At 37.6% G+C, this 16,562-nt stretch overlaps 1 protein-coding gene across 1 annotated transcript in view; it reads left to right on the top strand.

Annotated features, from left to right (window-relative positions):
• Trhr (thyrotropin releasing hormone receptor) overlaps positions 1-9,077 on the top strand; it is a 35,777-nt gene extending 26,700 nt beyond the window's left edge. Inside the window, exons 3-4 of the mRNA XM_075961057.1 lie at positions 1,382-1,768; positions 6,240-9,077. Coding sequence (XP_075817172.1) covers positions 1,382-1,768; positions 6,240-6,296 — 444 coding nt within the window. The 3' untranslated portion in view covers positions 6,297-9,077. The remainder of the gene's footprint in view (positions 1-1,381; positions 1,769-6,239) is intronic.
• The last annotated feature ends 7,485 nt before the right edge of the window (positions 9,078-16,562 follow it).

The raw sequence follows: 16,562 nt of genomic DNA, 5'->3' as shown, positions 1-16,562 counted from the left end.
TTTGTCTTGTCAACTCACTTCACCTCAATATTGGAAGAGAAAGAATATACTTCTGATATTGTTCACTAGAACATCTACAAAGTGTGAACTAAAGAAGTTGGTTTCTCTCAAAGCAACAAGAGACCTAAAGTTTGTTAAATGTGTAAAATATTGCATCTAAAGAAAATCAATTAGTTATTATCTGCATGCAAAGATGATCTCTGCAATAATTACGTACATTCATCATGTAGTTGGGAAACTATGATCTCTCTATAATGCCCTTAATGGGAGGTTAAAATTTTATGGTGCTTTAGTCCCACCCCACTCATTATTTTAATCATTCAATAACTCTGTAAAGTGAAGAAAACATAGCAGGCAGATTTTCAGATGTCCAAATGGAAAAATAACTTGATTAAGATCTTAAAACTACTTGTAGAATCAAAGCCAGGCGATCTTACTGTAAGTCCAATGCGATCAATTCCAGATTTCACTGAGCACCAAGTTAAGAAGAATCTGCTAAAAGAGACCCTTGATCACCTCACTCCAGCAGGACCCCCCTTCCCTGGTCTGAAAACTGGCAGACACAGTACTCCCTCCAAGTGGTTATAATCTTTTCATTTCTGATTAGAAATACTCAACGCTTGAGTGTTACCTGATACCGAGAAGACATGCCACAGCTCCTGCAATTTTTCTGCATCTTAAAGCACAATTATGTTATCACCTTTGATGATGGAAGGTACTTTGGTCCCATCTTACAGGTGGCCTATGAGGAAGTCTAGGATAATTTCCTACAGTTAAGGAGATGGATTTAGAAATATGTCTCATAGTATTTGTCACAGACACATTTGGAAGCAGCAAGGAAAGCCTTAGCTGGACTAATCCCACCTACTGTTGAAGTGGGCCGCTCCTGACGGCATCGCATTCCAGGTACTCAGAGGTCCCTGTAGGTTGGGACTTTTTTCAATCAAAGAAATTTGTCTTAAAATCTCTAGGAGTTCTTAAGATAGAAAGCCCTGGAAATACTTAGGTGAGATATCCTTCAACAAAGAGTAGCAGTCAGCTAGTGAGTAAATGTCTTTTTGACAGATAATTCTGGAATACAGAATTTGAGTTCAGTTGTCCAAGCGAGAGCTATCTCAACTAAACTCCTATTTTGTTATTTCCTCCTGGGTCACATTCTTCTCTGCTCCCTCAATCCTACTTTCTGAGTTAAACTTCACAAAAAAAAAAAAAAACCTCAACAAAACAAAACAAAACAAAAACAAAAACAAAAAACAACCTGGCTGAAAGGCGGTCTTAGACTACATTTTGGAAAAGATAACTGTGGAAGGGAAGAAGGCGGCAGGATTAGCTTGATTTGTTTCTCTTGGTGTCTGTACTGCATCTCTCTGTTTCTCCACAGGTCACCAAGATGCTGGCAGTGGTTGTAATTCTGTTTGCCCTTTTATGGATGCCCTACAGGACTCTTGTGGTTGTCAACTCATTTCTCTCTAGCCCTTTCCAGGAAAATTGGTTCCTGCTCTTTTGCAGAATTTGCATTTACCTCAACAGTGCCATCAACCCAGTGATTTACAACCTCATGTCTCAGAAATTCCGTGCAGCCTTCAGAAAGCTCTGCAATTGCAAGCAGAAGCCCACAGAGAAACCGGCCAGCTACAGCGTGGCTCTAAATTACAGCGTCATCAAGGAGTCAGATCGGTTCAGCACAGAGCTGGATGACATCACCGTCACTGAGACTTACGTGTCAACCACAAAAGTGTCATTTGATGACACCTGCTTGGCTTCTGAGGTAACCTTTAGTCAGAGCTGATTCATGAATGAGAAGCAAGTGAATCATAGTGAGATTCTGTGCTGTGACAGTGTTTTTTCACTTTCCTTCTTTCCAAACTAGAATCACAAAACTGGGGTCTGTCTCTGAAGGGGATAAGTGATAGAAACTAAAGGGCGGTTCGCTTTCATTTAAAGTGAGAAATCCTTCTCTTTCCTGGGGTAAAGACATTGCCATGAAATCTAGACAATAGTTTAAATTCTTCGCAAAAACCTTATCAAATATGATTTTATACACACATGCTCCAAATATCTACACATTTTGCAATTTGAAAAAATGTGATTTTAAAATGATTTAATTTAGCATTTCATTTAACAACATTCGGTACTGTTTCATGAATACCTAAGCATCATATTTTAAAAATGAACTAGAAACTCAAAATACCCCCCAAATCATAAACATGAGGATTTGGTTTGAAGCAAACCTGTTTTGTCAACTCTTAGGTTTCTGAAATGGTGAATGGAATAAAGGCATGCCCAGTCTAAACTTTTGTGAAGAGACCTCCTAACATACAATGAAATTCAAATATATAGCAAGTGCCAGGCTGGGTATTTAAAACATGGTTTCACTTTTTTTCTCAAAACCTTTAAAGCCAAAATCCCCTTTGAACCTTCTTGTTCATAAGCTAATGAGCTATGTCAAGCAAATTCGTCCGGCTGGGCCATGTTTAAAAGTCGGAAGCAGTTTCTGAGGTTCAGCTGTTTGAAATCAGTCAAATTCTTGCTATTTTGTCTCAACACCCAACTCTGAGTCGTACTTTAACTTGCCTCCAATTGTCTTTCGCTGCTCTCCCTTGTCATTTTTCAGACTTACTTCACTTCAAATACCTAGGATATTTTGTTTACAGATTCTAAATTAAAACACTGCAAACCTCCTGAGTTTATTTTAAACTGATTTCAGCCTATTATTGCTAGCTCATCTGTACAGGTTGAACTTTGACCTAGCCTTCTAGTTATTATTAGACAGGTATGAATGTGCTACTACCCAGGAAGCTTATAGGTATTATTTTAATCCTCTTCAAATAACTCACCCACTGGGATAAAGCCAGTCAGATATTGAAGACTATAAATTGGTCTTGGTGATAGCTTCGTAGTCATTAATTTTTAATAGTTGGGCCTAAAAGCCATATTTTTAAGGGCCCCATAAAGCTGTCACTTTCCTCTCTCCAGCATATATCTTTATTTTATGGTTTTTCTTTAAAGTTTATTTGATAATGATAATTAACCCTTTATACCTTCTTAATAAAGAATATATTGAGTTCATGAGGATCCTGTCATCCAGGATCCATTCTAGGAATGCTTGTATGAAATTTTCTTCATCTACTCCAGAAAGACATTTTTCTCCTTCCACATTATCAGTAAAAAGATGCAACCAAAAATTTACAGAAAGGACCAGAAGTTTACCTGCATAACACTAAGCAATCTATTTTATTTAATTTCTATTCTGGATTAATTACTATTGGAGTAATATAGATAGGAAAATAGAATGACCCAACCTCAAATCACATAAGCACATATTTAGGTGCAAGAAAATACACATCCACATGTACAAAAATTTATGTAAAAGAGAATTGGAATATTTTAAACATCCTACATTAGGGAGAGGAAATAATATAATTGAACATCTACTATGTGTTTGACACACTGGTAGACTCTTAAGCACCGTTATCTCAGTTACCGTGTCTTCAAACATTGTGTGGCAACTACAGAGAGGGAACAATTTTTTCCTTTTGTAAAGTTGATAATTAAATTATTGTGACCCAGTGGCCACACAATACATACAGACACATATGAATAACAGTATCAGATATTGCAAACAACATGTTTAACCTAATATACATATATATGCATGATAAATCCACTTTTCTGACCTTAGAACATTCAATATATAGCCACAGTTTTTCCCTTTTAAGTTTTGAAAAGTTGTTTGTTAGCCTTTTTTTTTTTTAGATCAGATGAGAAATTCAAAAGAATTCAGTCCATAGTGTTTCACCTTCAAAGAAAATGCCTTTCTAAAAGTAAATGTTTCTGTGTAATGGCCAACAGATAGCTGAATTTACACCAAGGAGGTATAACTTTCTAAAATATTCAGTATCATGCTGCATTAACTCATAAAGTATCTCCATAGATAATCAGAACTATATATCATCAAATGGAAACTACAGGACCAAATTAAGATGTGCTGGTGTAGAGAAATCATCTTATTAAGAGACTCCCTAAAGTTCCTAGCATTGTAATATTACTTCTAATTCTGTTCATTGCTGAGGGACTTTGGGGAGATTGCACACCTGAGGAAAGTGGGCAAAGGTGGATGAATCCCAAAAGCAAATAAAGATTCCCTCTTAGGGTTTCTTCCTCTGTTTGGGCAAACCTTTCAAGTTTGATGCAGATCACAAGTATTCTACATGCTCAAGTTAAATGGGAAAGATTCAAATCCCATAAACATTTCTAAGTACGTAAAATGCACAGAATTATGGGTACACCTTGATAACCTACCCAAAGCAATGAGTGGTTTGTGTGAACAGCTTAGCAAAGCCACGTAAAGGAATGCAGAATGGAACCAGGTTTTAAGTCGCTAGTGGAGCTGTTTCATGGAGGGTGCATGTCTTAGCAAAGCAAGAGCTACACTGTTCTGGTCTCTTCTTTAAAAATGTGGACCCACTAGTGATATCGTTCTAATCTACAAATGATAAGTTGGAAGAATTAACTTTTAAGAGGACAGTAATTTGAATTGTTAACCCATAGTTCTATTAATTTTACAAACAACATATTCAGTATTATTTTCCTTCCAATTCAACTCCTAGAGGGGATGGGGTGTTGCATGTGAAGTCAGGAAAGCATATGGGATTGCAAGAAGACTAGGAAGCCCCAAGCTGAAGAAACATTTCAAATATTTAGAACCATTCTGGCGACAAGGACACAAACTTGAGACTCTGAAGCAATTTATTTTAAATTTCTTCAGCTGGTAATGAATAAATATATACAAAAACAAACACTGTGCTGAACAAATATAAAGTGTTACACTAGCAAACACACACAGACACACACACAAATCTTGTAGAACACTCTATTGATAGTTGTCTCCCTGTTCCCTCCTTTCAAACTCTTCCACAAGTACCACTTTACACAGAGCAGGAAAACTCTGCTCAACTTCCTCAAAGGGCAAATGTGGACCTGAATATCCTAAGTGAATGTACAAATGTTCTGCTGAAAATACTAAGTATAGGAAAATATTATGCAAATGCTAATTTTTATAAATGTATTAGTTAATGAAAAACTGGTCTGTTGCTTCTACAATTTCTATTTAGGTTTGCCATGATTTGTATAGTAGGAATAATGTGGAATTGATATGTTTAGAGATATGAATGTGATATGATGAATATGAATAGAGACTTGGCATTTCACAAGCTGCAGTTAGAAACCTGGAAAAGAACATTAAATATATCTAAATCCATTGCTAAAATTTTATGAGAGACAAACGATTCTTTTCTATTCTTACAAAACTTACCCTAAAATGAAAGAAAGCAGTTCTGTGTGATGTAACCTAGGATAGCAACTCTTAGGCAGTATTTAGAATGCAGATTAGAGTCATAGGAACTATAGCCTAAACCAGTCTTTAATATTCCACCTGCTAATACCTAAGATGACTTGATAGAAGGATTATTTACATAATCTATTTTAATGGACTATAATTAGGAATAACTATTTTCACTCTTATTTTTACTTTCCACAAAATAAAGAAGACCATAAAGGACACTGGAAGGCTTTCCTTGTGTGTTTATTTATAATTATGATCTTAAATCATTCAGCAGTTGATGTCATTCAGGAGAGTTGCATACTGGGATACAGTTTACTATTAAGATTTTTCAACAGTAAATGGACTGCATTGACTGGCAAGTTTAATCCGTATCATTCTTAATTCAATACCCAAATAATATCCTTTGACAAGAGTGATCATGGATGTTTGTTTTCAATATTATCAGACCAAACGAGATGTAATCTGCCTTCTTTTATACAAAGCACCTATATGATAACCAAATAGAATATGATTTTTTCATATTTTAAGAATTCTGTCTAGAATCACTGGAAAAGGCTGGGACATGCAATACTAAGTACATTGTCCAAAACTATCAATAATCTGGATGTAGTAAGACAAGAAAAGAATTTAGTGACAAACTACATAGTCACATAATAATGGCTTCAAGTATTGATAGAGCCCATACCGTAGAATCTCAGCTGAAATAATGGAAATGTTATTTTAGCAGAAAATGAAATAATGGGTATTGAAAGTTATACTAAGAGGCTGGTAACCAGTAGTGTTAACCAGTAGTGTTAGCTAGAATTCCTGCAAGTATTTAAGTGACTCTTTCTTTCTTTCTTTCTTTCTTTCTTTCTTTCTTTCTTTCTTTCTTTCTTTCTTTCTTTCTTTCCAGAAAAATGGATCTCATTCATGTGCATATTCTTTGACTGCCAAACAGGAAGAAATATGAACTTCCTCACGAACATCTTGGACCACTATTAATAAAGGTGAAGTCTTTCCAGAAAAGAAACAAGTACAGTATGATTCAGAATAAGTTTGTTCCAACTGACCAAAGGCCTTCATCCAGAAGTCAGTAAGGGCATCATGATACAGACAGGGTACAGGATGGCACAATAAGTAATCAAATATTTAATCCCTATGAGTACAAGCCACTCCTGTTTTGATATACATAAAAATTACTGGAGAGTTTATCTTAATATGTGCTTTGTCTATCTCTGTCTCAAGAAATTATCACTTACTGAGGACTCTGAGCTCAGCCTGAAAGTCACTTTGTTCTGAGCCTCCACATATACCCTTCAAAAATCTGGAATACTGAATAACTCTGAATAAGCAAATAAAAAGAAAATGTCATTAGGACAAATTCATTTCATCTTCACAGCCCACAAATTAAAGTCAGACCATGACTTTGACATTGACCTTCTGCTGAATGATTGAATAAGTAAATCAGTGAATCTCCAACCAAAAAATACAACCTAGAGAGGCTGTGGTGGAACACTCCTTAACCCCAGCACTTGAGAGGCAGAGACAGGCAGAGTTCGAGGCCAGCCCGATCTATAGAATGAGCCCAGGACAGGCTCCAAAAAGCTACAGAGAATCTTTGTTTTGAAACCACCCCCCCTCAAAAAAAAAAGAAAAGAAAATATAACCTAAAATCTTTATGCTGCCTGATTTTTCTGTAGATTTATCTTTACCATTATGTAACTTATTGATTGTTTTTATTGTCTTAAACCATTCATTCTCTTGGCTCATTAAAATGTACTATAATTGTGCCAGGTGATGATGACAACCACTCCTTGTGTATACACCATGAGCGCCACCTTGTGTATACAACATGAGTGTGACCTTGTGTATACAACATGAGTGCAGCCTTGTTTATACACCATGAGCATGACCTTGTGTATACACCATGAGCATGACCTTGTGTATACACCATGAGCATGACCTTGTGTATACACCATGAGCATGACCTTGTGTATACACCATGAGCATGACCTTGTGTATACACCATGAGCATGACCTTGTGTATACACCATGAGCATAACCTTGTGTATACAACATGAGTGTGACCTTGTGTATACAACATGAGTGCAGCCTTGTTTATACACCATGAGTGCAACCTTGTGTATATACCATGAACGCGACCTGTGTATACACCATGAGCGTTACTTTGTGTATACACCATGAGTGTGACCTTGTGTATACACCATGAGTGTGACCTTGTATATATACCATAGCGCAACCTTGTGTATATACCATGAACACGATCTTGTGTATACACCATGAGCGTTACCTTGTGTATACACCATGAGCATGACCTTGTGTATATACCATGAGCGTGACCTTGTGTATGCACCATGAGCGTGACCTTGTGTATACACCATGAGCGCAACCTTGTGTATACACCATGAGTGTGACCTTGTGTATACACCATGAGCGCAACCTTGTGTATATACCATGAGTGTGACCTTATGTATACACCATGAGCGTTACTTTGTGTATATATCATGAATGTGACCTTGTGTATACACCATGAGTGTGACCTTGTGTATACACCATGAGTGTGACCTTGTGTCTACAACATGAGTGTGACCTTGTGTATATACCATGAGTGTGACCTTGTATATACACCATGAGCGCAACCTTGTGTATATACCATGAGTGCAAACTTCAATAGCATCCTCACATCTGTCGCCTAATTTAGTAATCATCAAGATTACTACATTGTGTGTTTGCTCAGAAAGTGATAACAGATTATCACTAAAATGCGAATAAAATGAATAAAACATGCAGAGTACGTAATAGAAAGACAGGCTATATGACTTCATACTGCAAACATTAGAATTCCTCTAGGGGAATAGACTATCAGTGAGTCCTAGAGTCGTGTGAAGGATTTTATAAAGAAGATTGGATTTCTTTTAAGGATAGACTTGGTTTAGATAGTCAAGAAAAGACAATCCATACAAGAGAAAGAAAAGGAATAATTGCAGGTTAAAAAGAATCAGCTCTGGCTATTAAGGCTGCTTCCAGTGTGGTATGGTCATCAGAAATTAGTTAAGGTAAGCCACTAGCAGAAAGGAAAGAAAGAGAAATAAAGGACTTCCTGATATTTATATTGGATGAGGAAGTAGTCACCCAGACACCATAGGTAGATGTGTGTATAAATAAGCTATTGTGTATTTTCTAAACCTTGTGAATTTCATTTGCTATCTACAGGAAATATAGTATACTATTTGTCTTCTCTGTGTTACAATTCTGAAAGTATTCTTAAAGACACAATTTTCCAAGTAAAAACTATATTGTATATGTGCATATCTTTTCTATACACATTGTCATCATCTATGGAGAAATATTTATTTATGTATATATGATTCAGAGGTCCCTAACAGCCATGAAGTTATCCAGTTATGCTATATATAGAGATCTATGCTAGCTCATAGGCCCTTTGTGGACCTAAGCATCCATATGAATTGTGAAACTGAGAAGCAGTGCATAGTTTTATAGTCCTCGACCTGCTGACTTGCATGTTGCTTACATTGTGTAGCTGGATGCTTTGCTTTCTTACAATGTACCTTGGAAGACTTTGGTTGTAGAGAGCTGTGTGCTTGGAGGTTAACCATTGTGTCCATGTGGGCACAGATTCTTCTTTGAGAATGTTCTGTAGTTTGTGTCCTCTCTACTGTGGGAAACTGTCCATTTCTGCATGTGTTTGCTGAGCAATAAAGCATCAAACTGAAAGATCCATGTCCTTTGGTTTCTTTTCATTGAAATCATCCTTTTTGGATATAGCTTGACTCTAGAACATTTGCCCCAAACATTTCATATTGATACACTGTTATCTGGCATGTGCCACCGATTTTTTTCCAGATAATTGTATGTAAATGCATTAGTACATACTTTTCAATTTTAGTAAGAAATTTAATGTGTATTGATTGAACAATGACTAACTCATGCTATCCATGATCACACTGACATTAATGAGTTCATTTAATGTTAATACTAAATGAGGAGAAAATTACAGCTATTAACAAATAGTTGAAATTTGGGAACCTGTTTGGAGTAGTTGCTTCAAATATTTCTTATTGTCGCCTTTTCGCCAATAACAAAGTATACTCAAATATTTGTACGTAAAGCAGATTACTCTGGTTTTCATTCAATTCCAGATAATCTCAGACAGTGCTGCAACTGGAGAAACAGGTTTAGCCAACACCTAGAACACACCACCAGCAAACAGATAAAATGTGCTTTGGCATATGAGAGGTAAATCATGCTCAAGCAAATCTCAACGTTGTCTGGACGACCCAGTTTTTTCACAACTGTACACAGAGGTTTAATTATGAGTAAGTGAGTGTGTGTGTGTGTGTGTATGTGTGTGTGTGTGTGTGTACTTGAAGCCGTGTAATTTTCAGAGGGCAAGAGAAGATTCATTTAGTTGCTTCAAGATTATGAATCACTAATACTATTCACCATTCAATGATACTTTCTTATACAATGATACATCTTAAATATTTTGAGTTTTCAACTATCTAAGATAATTAGCTTCATAAGATTTCACCAAGATATGTATCCCCCTCTTCTAGGGCTTCTGAAAATGGCAATAAAAACTAATGAAAGCACACTTGCTCACCAAGGTCAGCCAAGGGCAGTAATTTTCTCAGTACCCGGGACACAGTGGACCAACTCTTCAAGAATCTTTTGCTAGTGGGTGAGAATGGACGTGTTATAAAAGAAGAGACTGCAGTGACGATGAAGCATGACATATGACACATCCTAGCTACAGTGCAGATCCCCCCACAGACACCAAGAAGTCTTAAAACTCCTCAGATTCAAGCAACATTCAGTCATTGCCGTAACTTTAAAATAACTGCAGTTTCACAATTTAATTGTACGTCCTCTGATGAAAGTCATTTGCCTTCCCCATCCCAGTCTCACAATGTTCTTTCTGCTGACATATCCCTTGTAAAAGGTGACTTTTATCATATCATTGTGAATAAGTACTTGCTGGTAGTGGCAGCATCTGGTGGTGTCTTGTGCCCTGCGGCCTTTGTGATTCTGTGATTTCGTCACAGCTGTGGTAGACAGGTTCACACACCGTGCAGTTTTTTTCTGTTGAGAAAAGTGAGGTGAGAGCCTTGCTGGCCAGCACATGGTTCAAAGCTATGAGAAGCCTTCACTATAAACAGAGATAGCCCAGAATTTCGAGGGAGTTAAGACACCTGGGCAAAGCAATCACATAGAGAAAGATGAAACCCAGTGGGAAATTTCCTCATCTTCTGGTGGGATACTTCTGAACTGGCTGTGCATGGCTAAGCTTCCACTGTCCATATGGGAAAACAACCCCCAAACACCTTCCTTTCTCTTTTATCTGACTGCTTGCCCTCTGCTTTCTAGAGAAACTCCAATACGAACCATCTGTTTCCAAATCCTTCTTGCATGATCTACTTTATGGCCCCATCAACCACCAATGTTATAGTAGTTTTTAAGTTTTAAATTTAACTGTTCTCTTCATTATCTCTAATGGAGCCTATGAACATTTGACTCTCAGAGACTGTATTCAATACATTAAATACAATAAAATGGAAATGGAAAACCATAATTTATGAATGAACTAAAAGGGTGGAATTACATTTAAAAGTTGTCTTAAGATAACTGGCCACTGTGTGTATTTTTTTCCAATGGAATGTCAAGAATGAGGTATGACTCTGGAATCAGGCTACTTTCATCCAAATGGGATCCTTAGTTGGCTATGCCTCACTTCCTAAGACATATTCCTGAAAATATAAAACATGATGATAATAACAGCAACAATATTATCCTACTAATTTTTTCTGGTTTAGAATAATGTCAATAGCTGGAACTGTTCTGTATATCTAAAATTATCCAAAAAAATATGCTTGCTAAAAAAAAAAGCAAGCAAACAAAAATATTAGCAATGAATGCCCATTAAGTTCCGTCTAGAATGCTTCTTCTATATGCTCCAAAATTATTTTAGCACCAAGATAGATGCTTTAAAACATTAGCCAAATGGCAGAATTATGCAAACCTTCTTCTCAAAATGACTAACAATGTTCCTAACTGTCAAACACAATTTAAGTGCAGCGGGAAGGATCTTTGTGAGTGCATTGCACTCGAGTTAGTAGGCTCTTTATTTCCTTATGTAGCAGCATAAGCCAGGAAGGAGCCCACAATAAAAATTGCCTCCCCCATAGAATTGTCAGATGTATAAAATAATATTAAATAAAAAGAAAACAAATTTTTCCATTTAGTCCATACCTATATTACTCAATCATCATATGTGATGTGCCCTCCATATGACCTTTGGGAATCCTTATGTTCTCAGAAGCTGGAAATTACCTAAAAGAGTTTATAATGACTCTGATTTTTCCAAGATAGCCTTAGAAAATTTTACATTGATGATTTAAAAAGGGGTGTTTCAATTTTTAGCTTGTTCTCCAGTCCATAAAGTACATTCTGGAGATGGTAGGTTTATTAATTGTGGTAATTTTCAAGTTTTATGGAACACTAACTCTAACTACTGAACAAAAAAAATCTGAAAAGCAATTGGCAATAGCAACAAGCACAGTATTTAAATCCAGTTCCTTATCATTGAACAAAGTTCTACAAAAAATATCTGGAAATGATACTTTTAACCAAGTAAACGAGGGCAAGAAAAATGATAATTATTTTTAAAAGCAAGGATTAGTGAAAATGTTTCCAAATCACATATTTTGCCTTGGGTTTATTGAATAAAAGGAAAGTATTTTAGCATTTAATACTAGAATATTTTTATATGAATAAAAGGTTAATCATGATCAATCATTTTCTCTGGAATGGGTTCCATTGACTGCCAGAAATATTTGGGATGATTGAAAGAGTCAACACCTTCGCTTAGAATGTCAAGCATATTCTTCTAAATGTAAAGAGGTAAAGAATGCATGTGCAAATTTTCCATTGCCAGATGGAAGCTGCTGAGCTTTCTCACCTATGGAACATCTGGGGTGTAGCTCACAGTTGCTCTTATGCACGCCAACATGACACAGCAAATAAGACGTTACTATGAATTGCTATACCTTATTTCATTATGTCATTTACATAAAGTTGGAAGTTGTAGAGAAGTTAGTACTGCTGTTTCTTATGATTGGCATTACATAATCAGACAGAATAATATAATGGAAACACAAAAGACTGAAGTGCTGTATCAGAACTGATACCTGCAGGAAGCAAGTCCTGAGAGGGAAGATGAGCTGAGAACTAACTTAGCTTTAGAAGCAGAGTGGAAACCCAGACCTGTGGGATACCAGCTTTGTAATGTATATTATATTGCATAGCGGCATGTGTTACTTATTAAGCTTGTTGCAAGCAGACATTGAAAGTGAGTGGGGTTCCCCACTCCAGACTCTAGAACATGTATTTCATGTGTCCTCCAAGGCTCCTTGATTAGGATTTGCCTGGACAACTGACCCTAAAACAGGGAGAAAAAAATAACAAATGAGAACAAGAGGTGGCTAGAGAGATGGCTCAGCAGGTAAGAGCATTTGCTGCTCTTCTAAAGTACCTAGGTTTGAGTCCCAGCACCCACACGACAGCTCACAACTGTGATTCTAGTTCCACAGGATCAGACACTTCTATGGGCACTGCATAAACAAACATCCAACATGTATACACACAAAACAAATAAATCTGAAAAAATAGCCCAAAAGTAAAAATTATATTCATAATAATAGCTAAAATGTATTCTAACCAGAGTTACTGTTGTTAATCTCATAATATAAAAAATGCCTGGGGGGAAGAGAATGTTCAAACTCATCTGTGAAGAAAATGTTCTGCTTGAACCTTTCAATTAGGACCTCCAACTTGGCTGTTTCATCAGGGCTTCTCCAACTGATTTCTGATGAATGTCTGACTTGCTAATGTTAGCCTTTCCTCTCTCTATCAACTGGGCTACTTCTATAATTTCTGATTGGTGTTATGAGCGCTTGATTTGTTGATGTTTGATTATCTATCTGATTTTTCTGTCTGTTAGTCTTCATTCTTTTATTTTTGCTTGCCATGTACTTAACAAACTCATTTATTCAAGTACCACTATCAGATCATTCTCTGCCTTACAAAACAGCATTTATTTCTGAGATTGAACTTTGCTTTTGTTTAGAACCATTCACTGAACTGAGATTAGCAAACTGATTTCTCCGGATGTATGGGCTTTGTGTATGGGTGACAACTCCTCTTGCCAGCCTTGAATTTCACTTTCAATCATCCTAACACCATTCTCATGCCCAACACTTGTGACATTCCAAGTCCAGGTGAGGATGCTTATCTTAAAGACTGCTTGGTAATGAAAGCAATTGATCCTTTAATGATTCTTCTTCCTCAGACTGAGTTAAAATGTGTCAGACAGACAGACAGACAGACGGCCAACAACTGAGTACTGCTCTCTTAAAGGCTTGATTTTAATGTGGGTAGGGTTACTCTTGCTGCTGCTGCCAATAGCAGTGCACTTCCTAGAAGTCTCCTCAACCTTGTGTCTGTTGCTTTCTCAACATCCTTCATCATCCACTCTCGCCCTTCTTTGAATAAACCTATTTATTCAGCATACTAGGCCTTCCCAGAAACGAGGTCTTGCATTTACTTTGTTACTAGGAGACATGAATTTTTGAGGCTTCCATTTCTGAAACATTCTAAAACAAACAAAGTTTTTCTCATCAGGCCTTAGAAAAATGATCAGACACAAATATGAAATAGTGGAAATAAAGCAAGGTAATAATTGACAATAATTTGATATTAACTCACAGTGCCCTCAGAAACAAAAGGTCAATGTTTCTGTTTTCAAGTGGATGAAAGCTAAGGTCCCAGATATGCATTTGAACTGTCTGAAATAGAAGTAATTGCAAGTTGCTTTCCTTTGTCCTTCACCGGCCTATCGATACTAATTAAGTTACATTAATATGAATGAGCAGTTTCACCAGTAAGCCAATAACCTGCCTAGTCAGGGAGCTTTGGCTTCTCCTTCCCCTTTTCCTTCTATACCTTAGAAATAAAAAACATATACAGCGCTTGACCAATAATAGCTCTTTCCAGCTACTAGCTTCTGGTTCCAACCCTAAGCTGGTAACTGCAGCATTGATCCAGGAGCCATCTTTTCTGAACTCAAAAACGCAAGTGTATCGCATGGCCAAGAAGAAGCGCATGCATTTTCCTGTCCTATATAACACAACCCTCCTATTGCTTTCTATCTGTGCCTTGGTCTTGTTTATGTGTACTGAAGCAGGAAATTAGTGTATGAGAATAACCTATTGGCAAAGAGCAAACCTGGAGGCCCCAGACCTCAGGGCAGGCACAGTGACACTCCAGGGAATAGGAAGGTGGCTTGTGACATTATAAAGTATATGTAACAGACAACACGTGCAAGAAAGCCTGCACTATACAAATGAGTCTAAAACGTTGATCCCATGTATTATAAATGCCCCCATCCTTTGTGCAAGCCTGTCTTTGAGGTCCTAACCTTTCTCTTTGGCCCTGTCTGCTTCCCAGAAGTATACTGTTTCTTGGGAAGTGTCTCTGTTTCTGCTGTAACTGAGTGTTGCTGTGCAATTCTTTGTTCTGGCACACAAAAACCCGGAGACCCCAGCAGGTATTTGCAGATGTCAATAACACTACTTTCTATATCTTTGTGGAACAGTGATTTCTATGAAAACAGGCTCTCAGCTTCCACCAACAATTGCTCTCTTGCCAAACAATGAAATGAAGCTGCACACAGCCTTCTCCATCTCTCCTTTCTAATTCTCAGTCACTAAATTCTCACCTTTAGTATATTTTTTTCTTAACACAAACCAACTTGTGAATGTAACAAAGGCCCTGGCGCATCCGAACAGCAATCTTGTCTAACTGATGAGTGCGGTGAAAATGGGGTTGGGTAGGTTCAGACCTGTAATCTATCTATTCAGGAGCTTGCAGCAGGAGGACTGCACATTTATGGCTTGCTTGGGAAGATTGGGTAGACCCTGAAAGGTAAAGGAAAGTGATTCAGAGGACCCTGAGTTCAGTCGTCAGCATTAAACAAACAAACAAAAAAAAAAGCCCCCTTGTGTTTCTCAATCCTAAGAAATCAATCCTAAGTAATCAGTCACTTATTTTATTTATTTTCTTTGGGAAAATTGAATGAACCAGGCTTAAGAAAACATAATGGGAGACTCCTTACTGTACTTTAACTTGGATTCGACTTCGCTCAAAGAGGAAGCATTGATACAACCTTTGGCCTCATCAGCCGGGGCTTCAAAAAGCCTCTCTCGGCATCATCATTTGTTGTGGGGGGTGAGGAAAGGGAATCCAGAATGAGACATATTCGATTGTCACCAGACTAGAAATGACCAGAATGGGGGAAAGAATCCTCGTATGATAAGCAACTAATGTCAGAGAGTGCTAACATGGAATGCTGGGAGATTTAGCTGGTAAGCTCTTTAAAGTCAATACATTCAGGTGAATTTATACTTCTTGATCAGCTGCTCTTTTGCAAGCCTAGAGACTGGACTGAGATGATAAAGCATGCTTCCCAACAAAGCTCAAACTGCCGGACCTTGTCTGTGCCCTTGGAGGGAGGCCACAGAATCCACACGACTTCTACAATCATCAGCTGAGGGGATCATAAAATTCAATTGCACGGTGAAAGGCTGCGGCGTGGCTCTCTCCATGCTTTAGAGCCCATCAGATGGCCCATTTTGTCCTTTCACGGGGTATCAGGAAACAGTGAGAACTAGACCTCCTCCTGCATTTTTATTAGCAAATCTACAGTGCCCCCAAGAAGCCTCATCTCAGCTTGTACATGCAAATCACAGAGCACAGCGCAACCCGATTCCCCAAACCCAATAAGAGCAGAGGCGAATTCCATCCTTTAAATGGAATCCTCGAAGCTGATTTCCTTTTTGCTTATTACCTCTCCTAGCAGAAGCTTCTCAGCAATTAAAAGTATTGAACTCATGCAGAGTGCCTGCTACACAGACAAAAGTCACACACAGAAATCTGGGGGACACACAGCAGCAGCAAGCACTGTCATTAAGAACATTATTTTTATGGTTTTTCTGTGAATACTAATGAGTGAATAAATGACCTAGTGATGTGGCCCCTTCATCACTTAAACCGGAAGATGGAGAAAGGGCGCTGAACTCTTCATGAGATACAAGATGACTTAGCAGGAGAAACGGGGTGCCAATTTCTCTCATTAAAA

Source organism: Microtus pennsylvanicus, chromosome 2, assembly GCF_037038515.1.
Source record: "Microtus pennsylvanicus isolate mMicPen1 chromosome 2, mMicPen1.hap1, whole genome shotgun sequence".
Taxonomy (NCBI): Eukaryota; Metazoa; Chordata; class Mammalia; order Rodentia; family Cricetidae; genus Microtus; species Microtus pennsylvanicus.
Note: the sequence above shows the minus strand (reverse complement) of the source record. Positions and strands in the feature narration are given on the sequence as shown.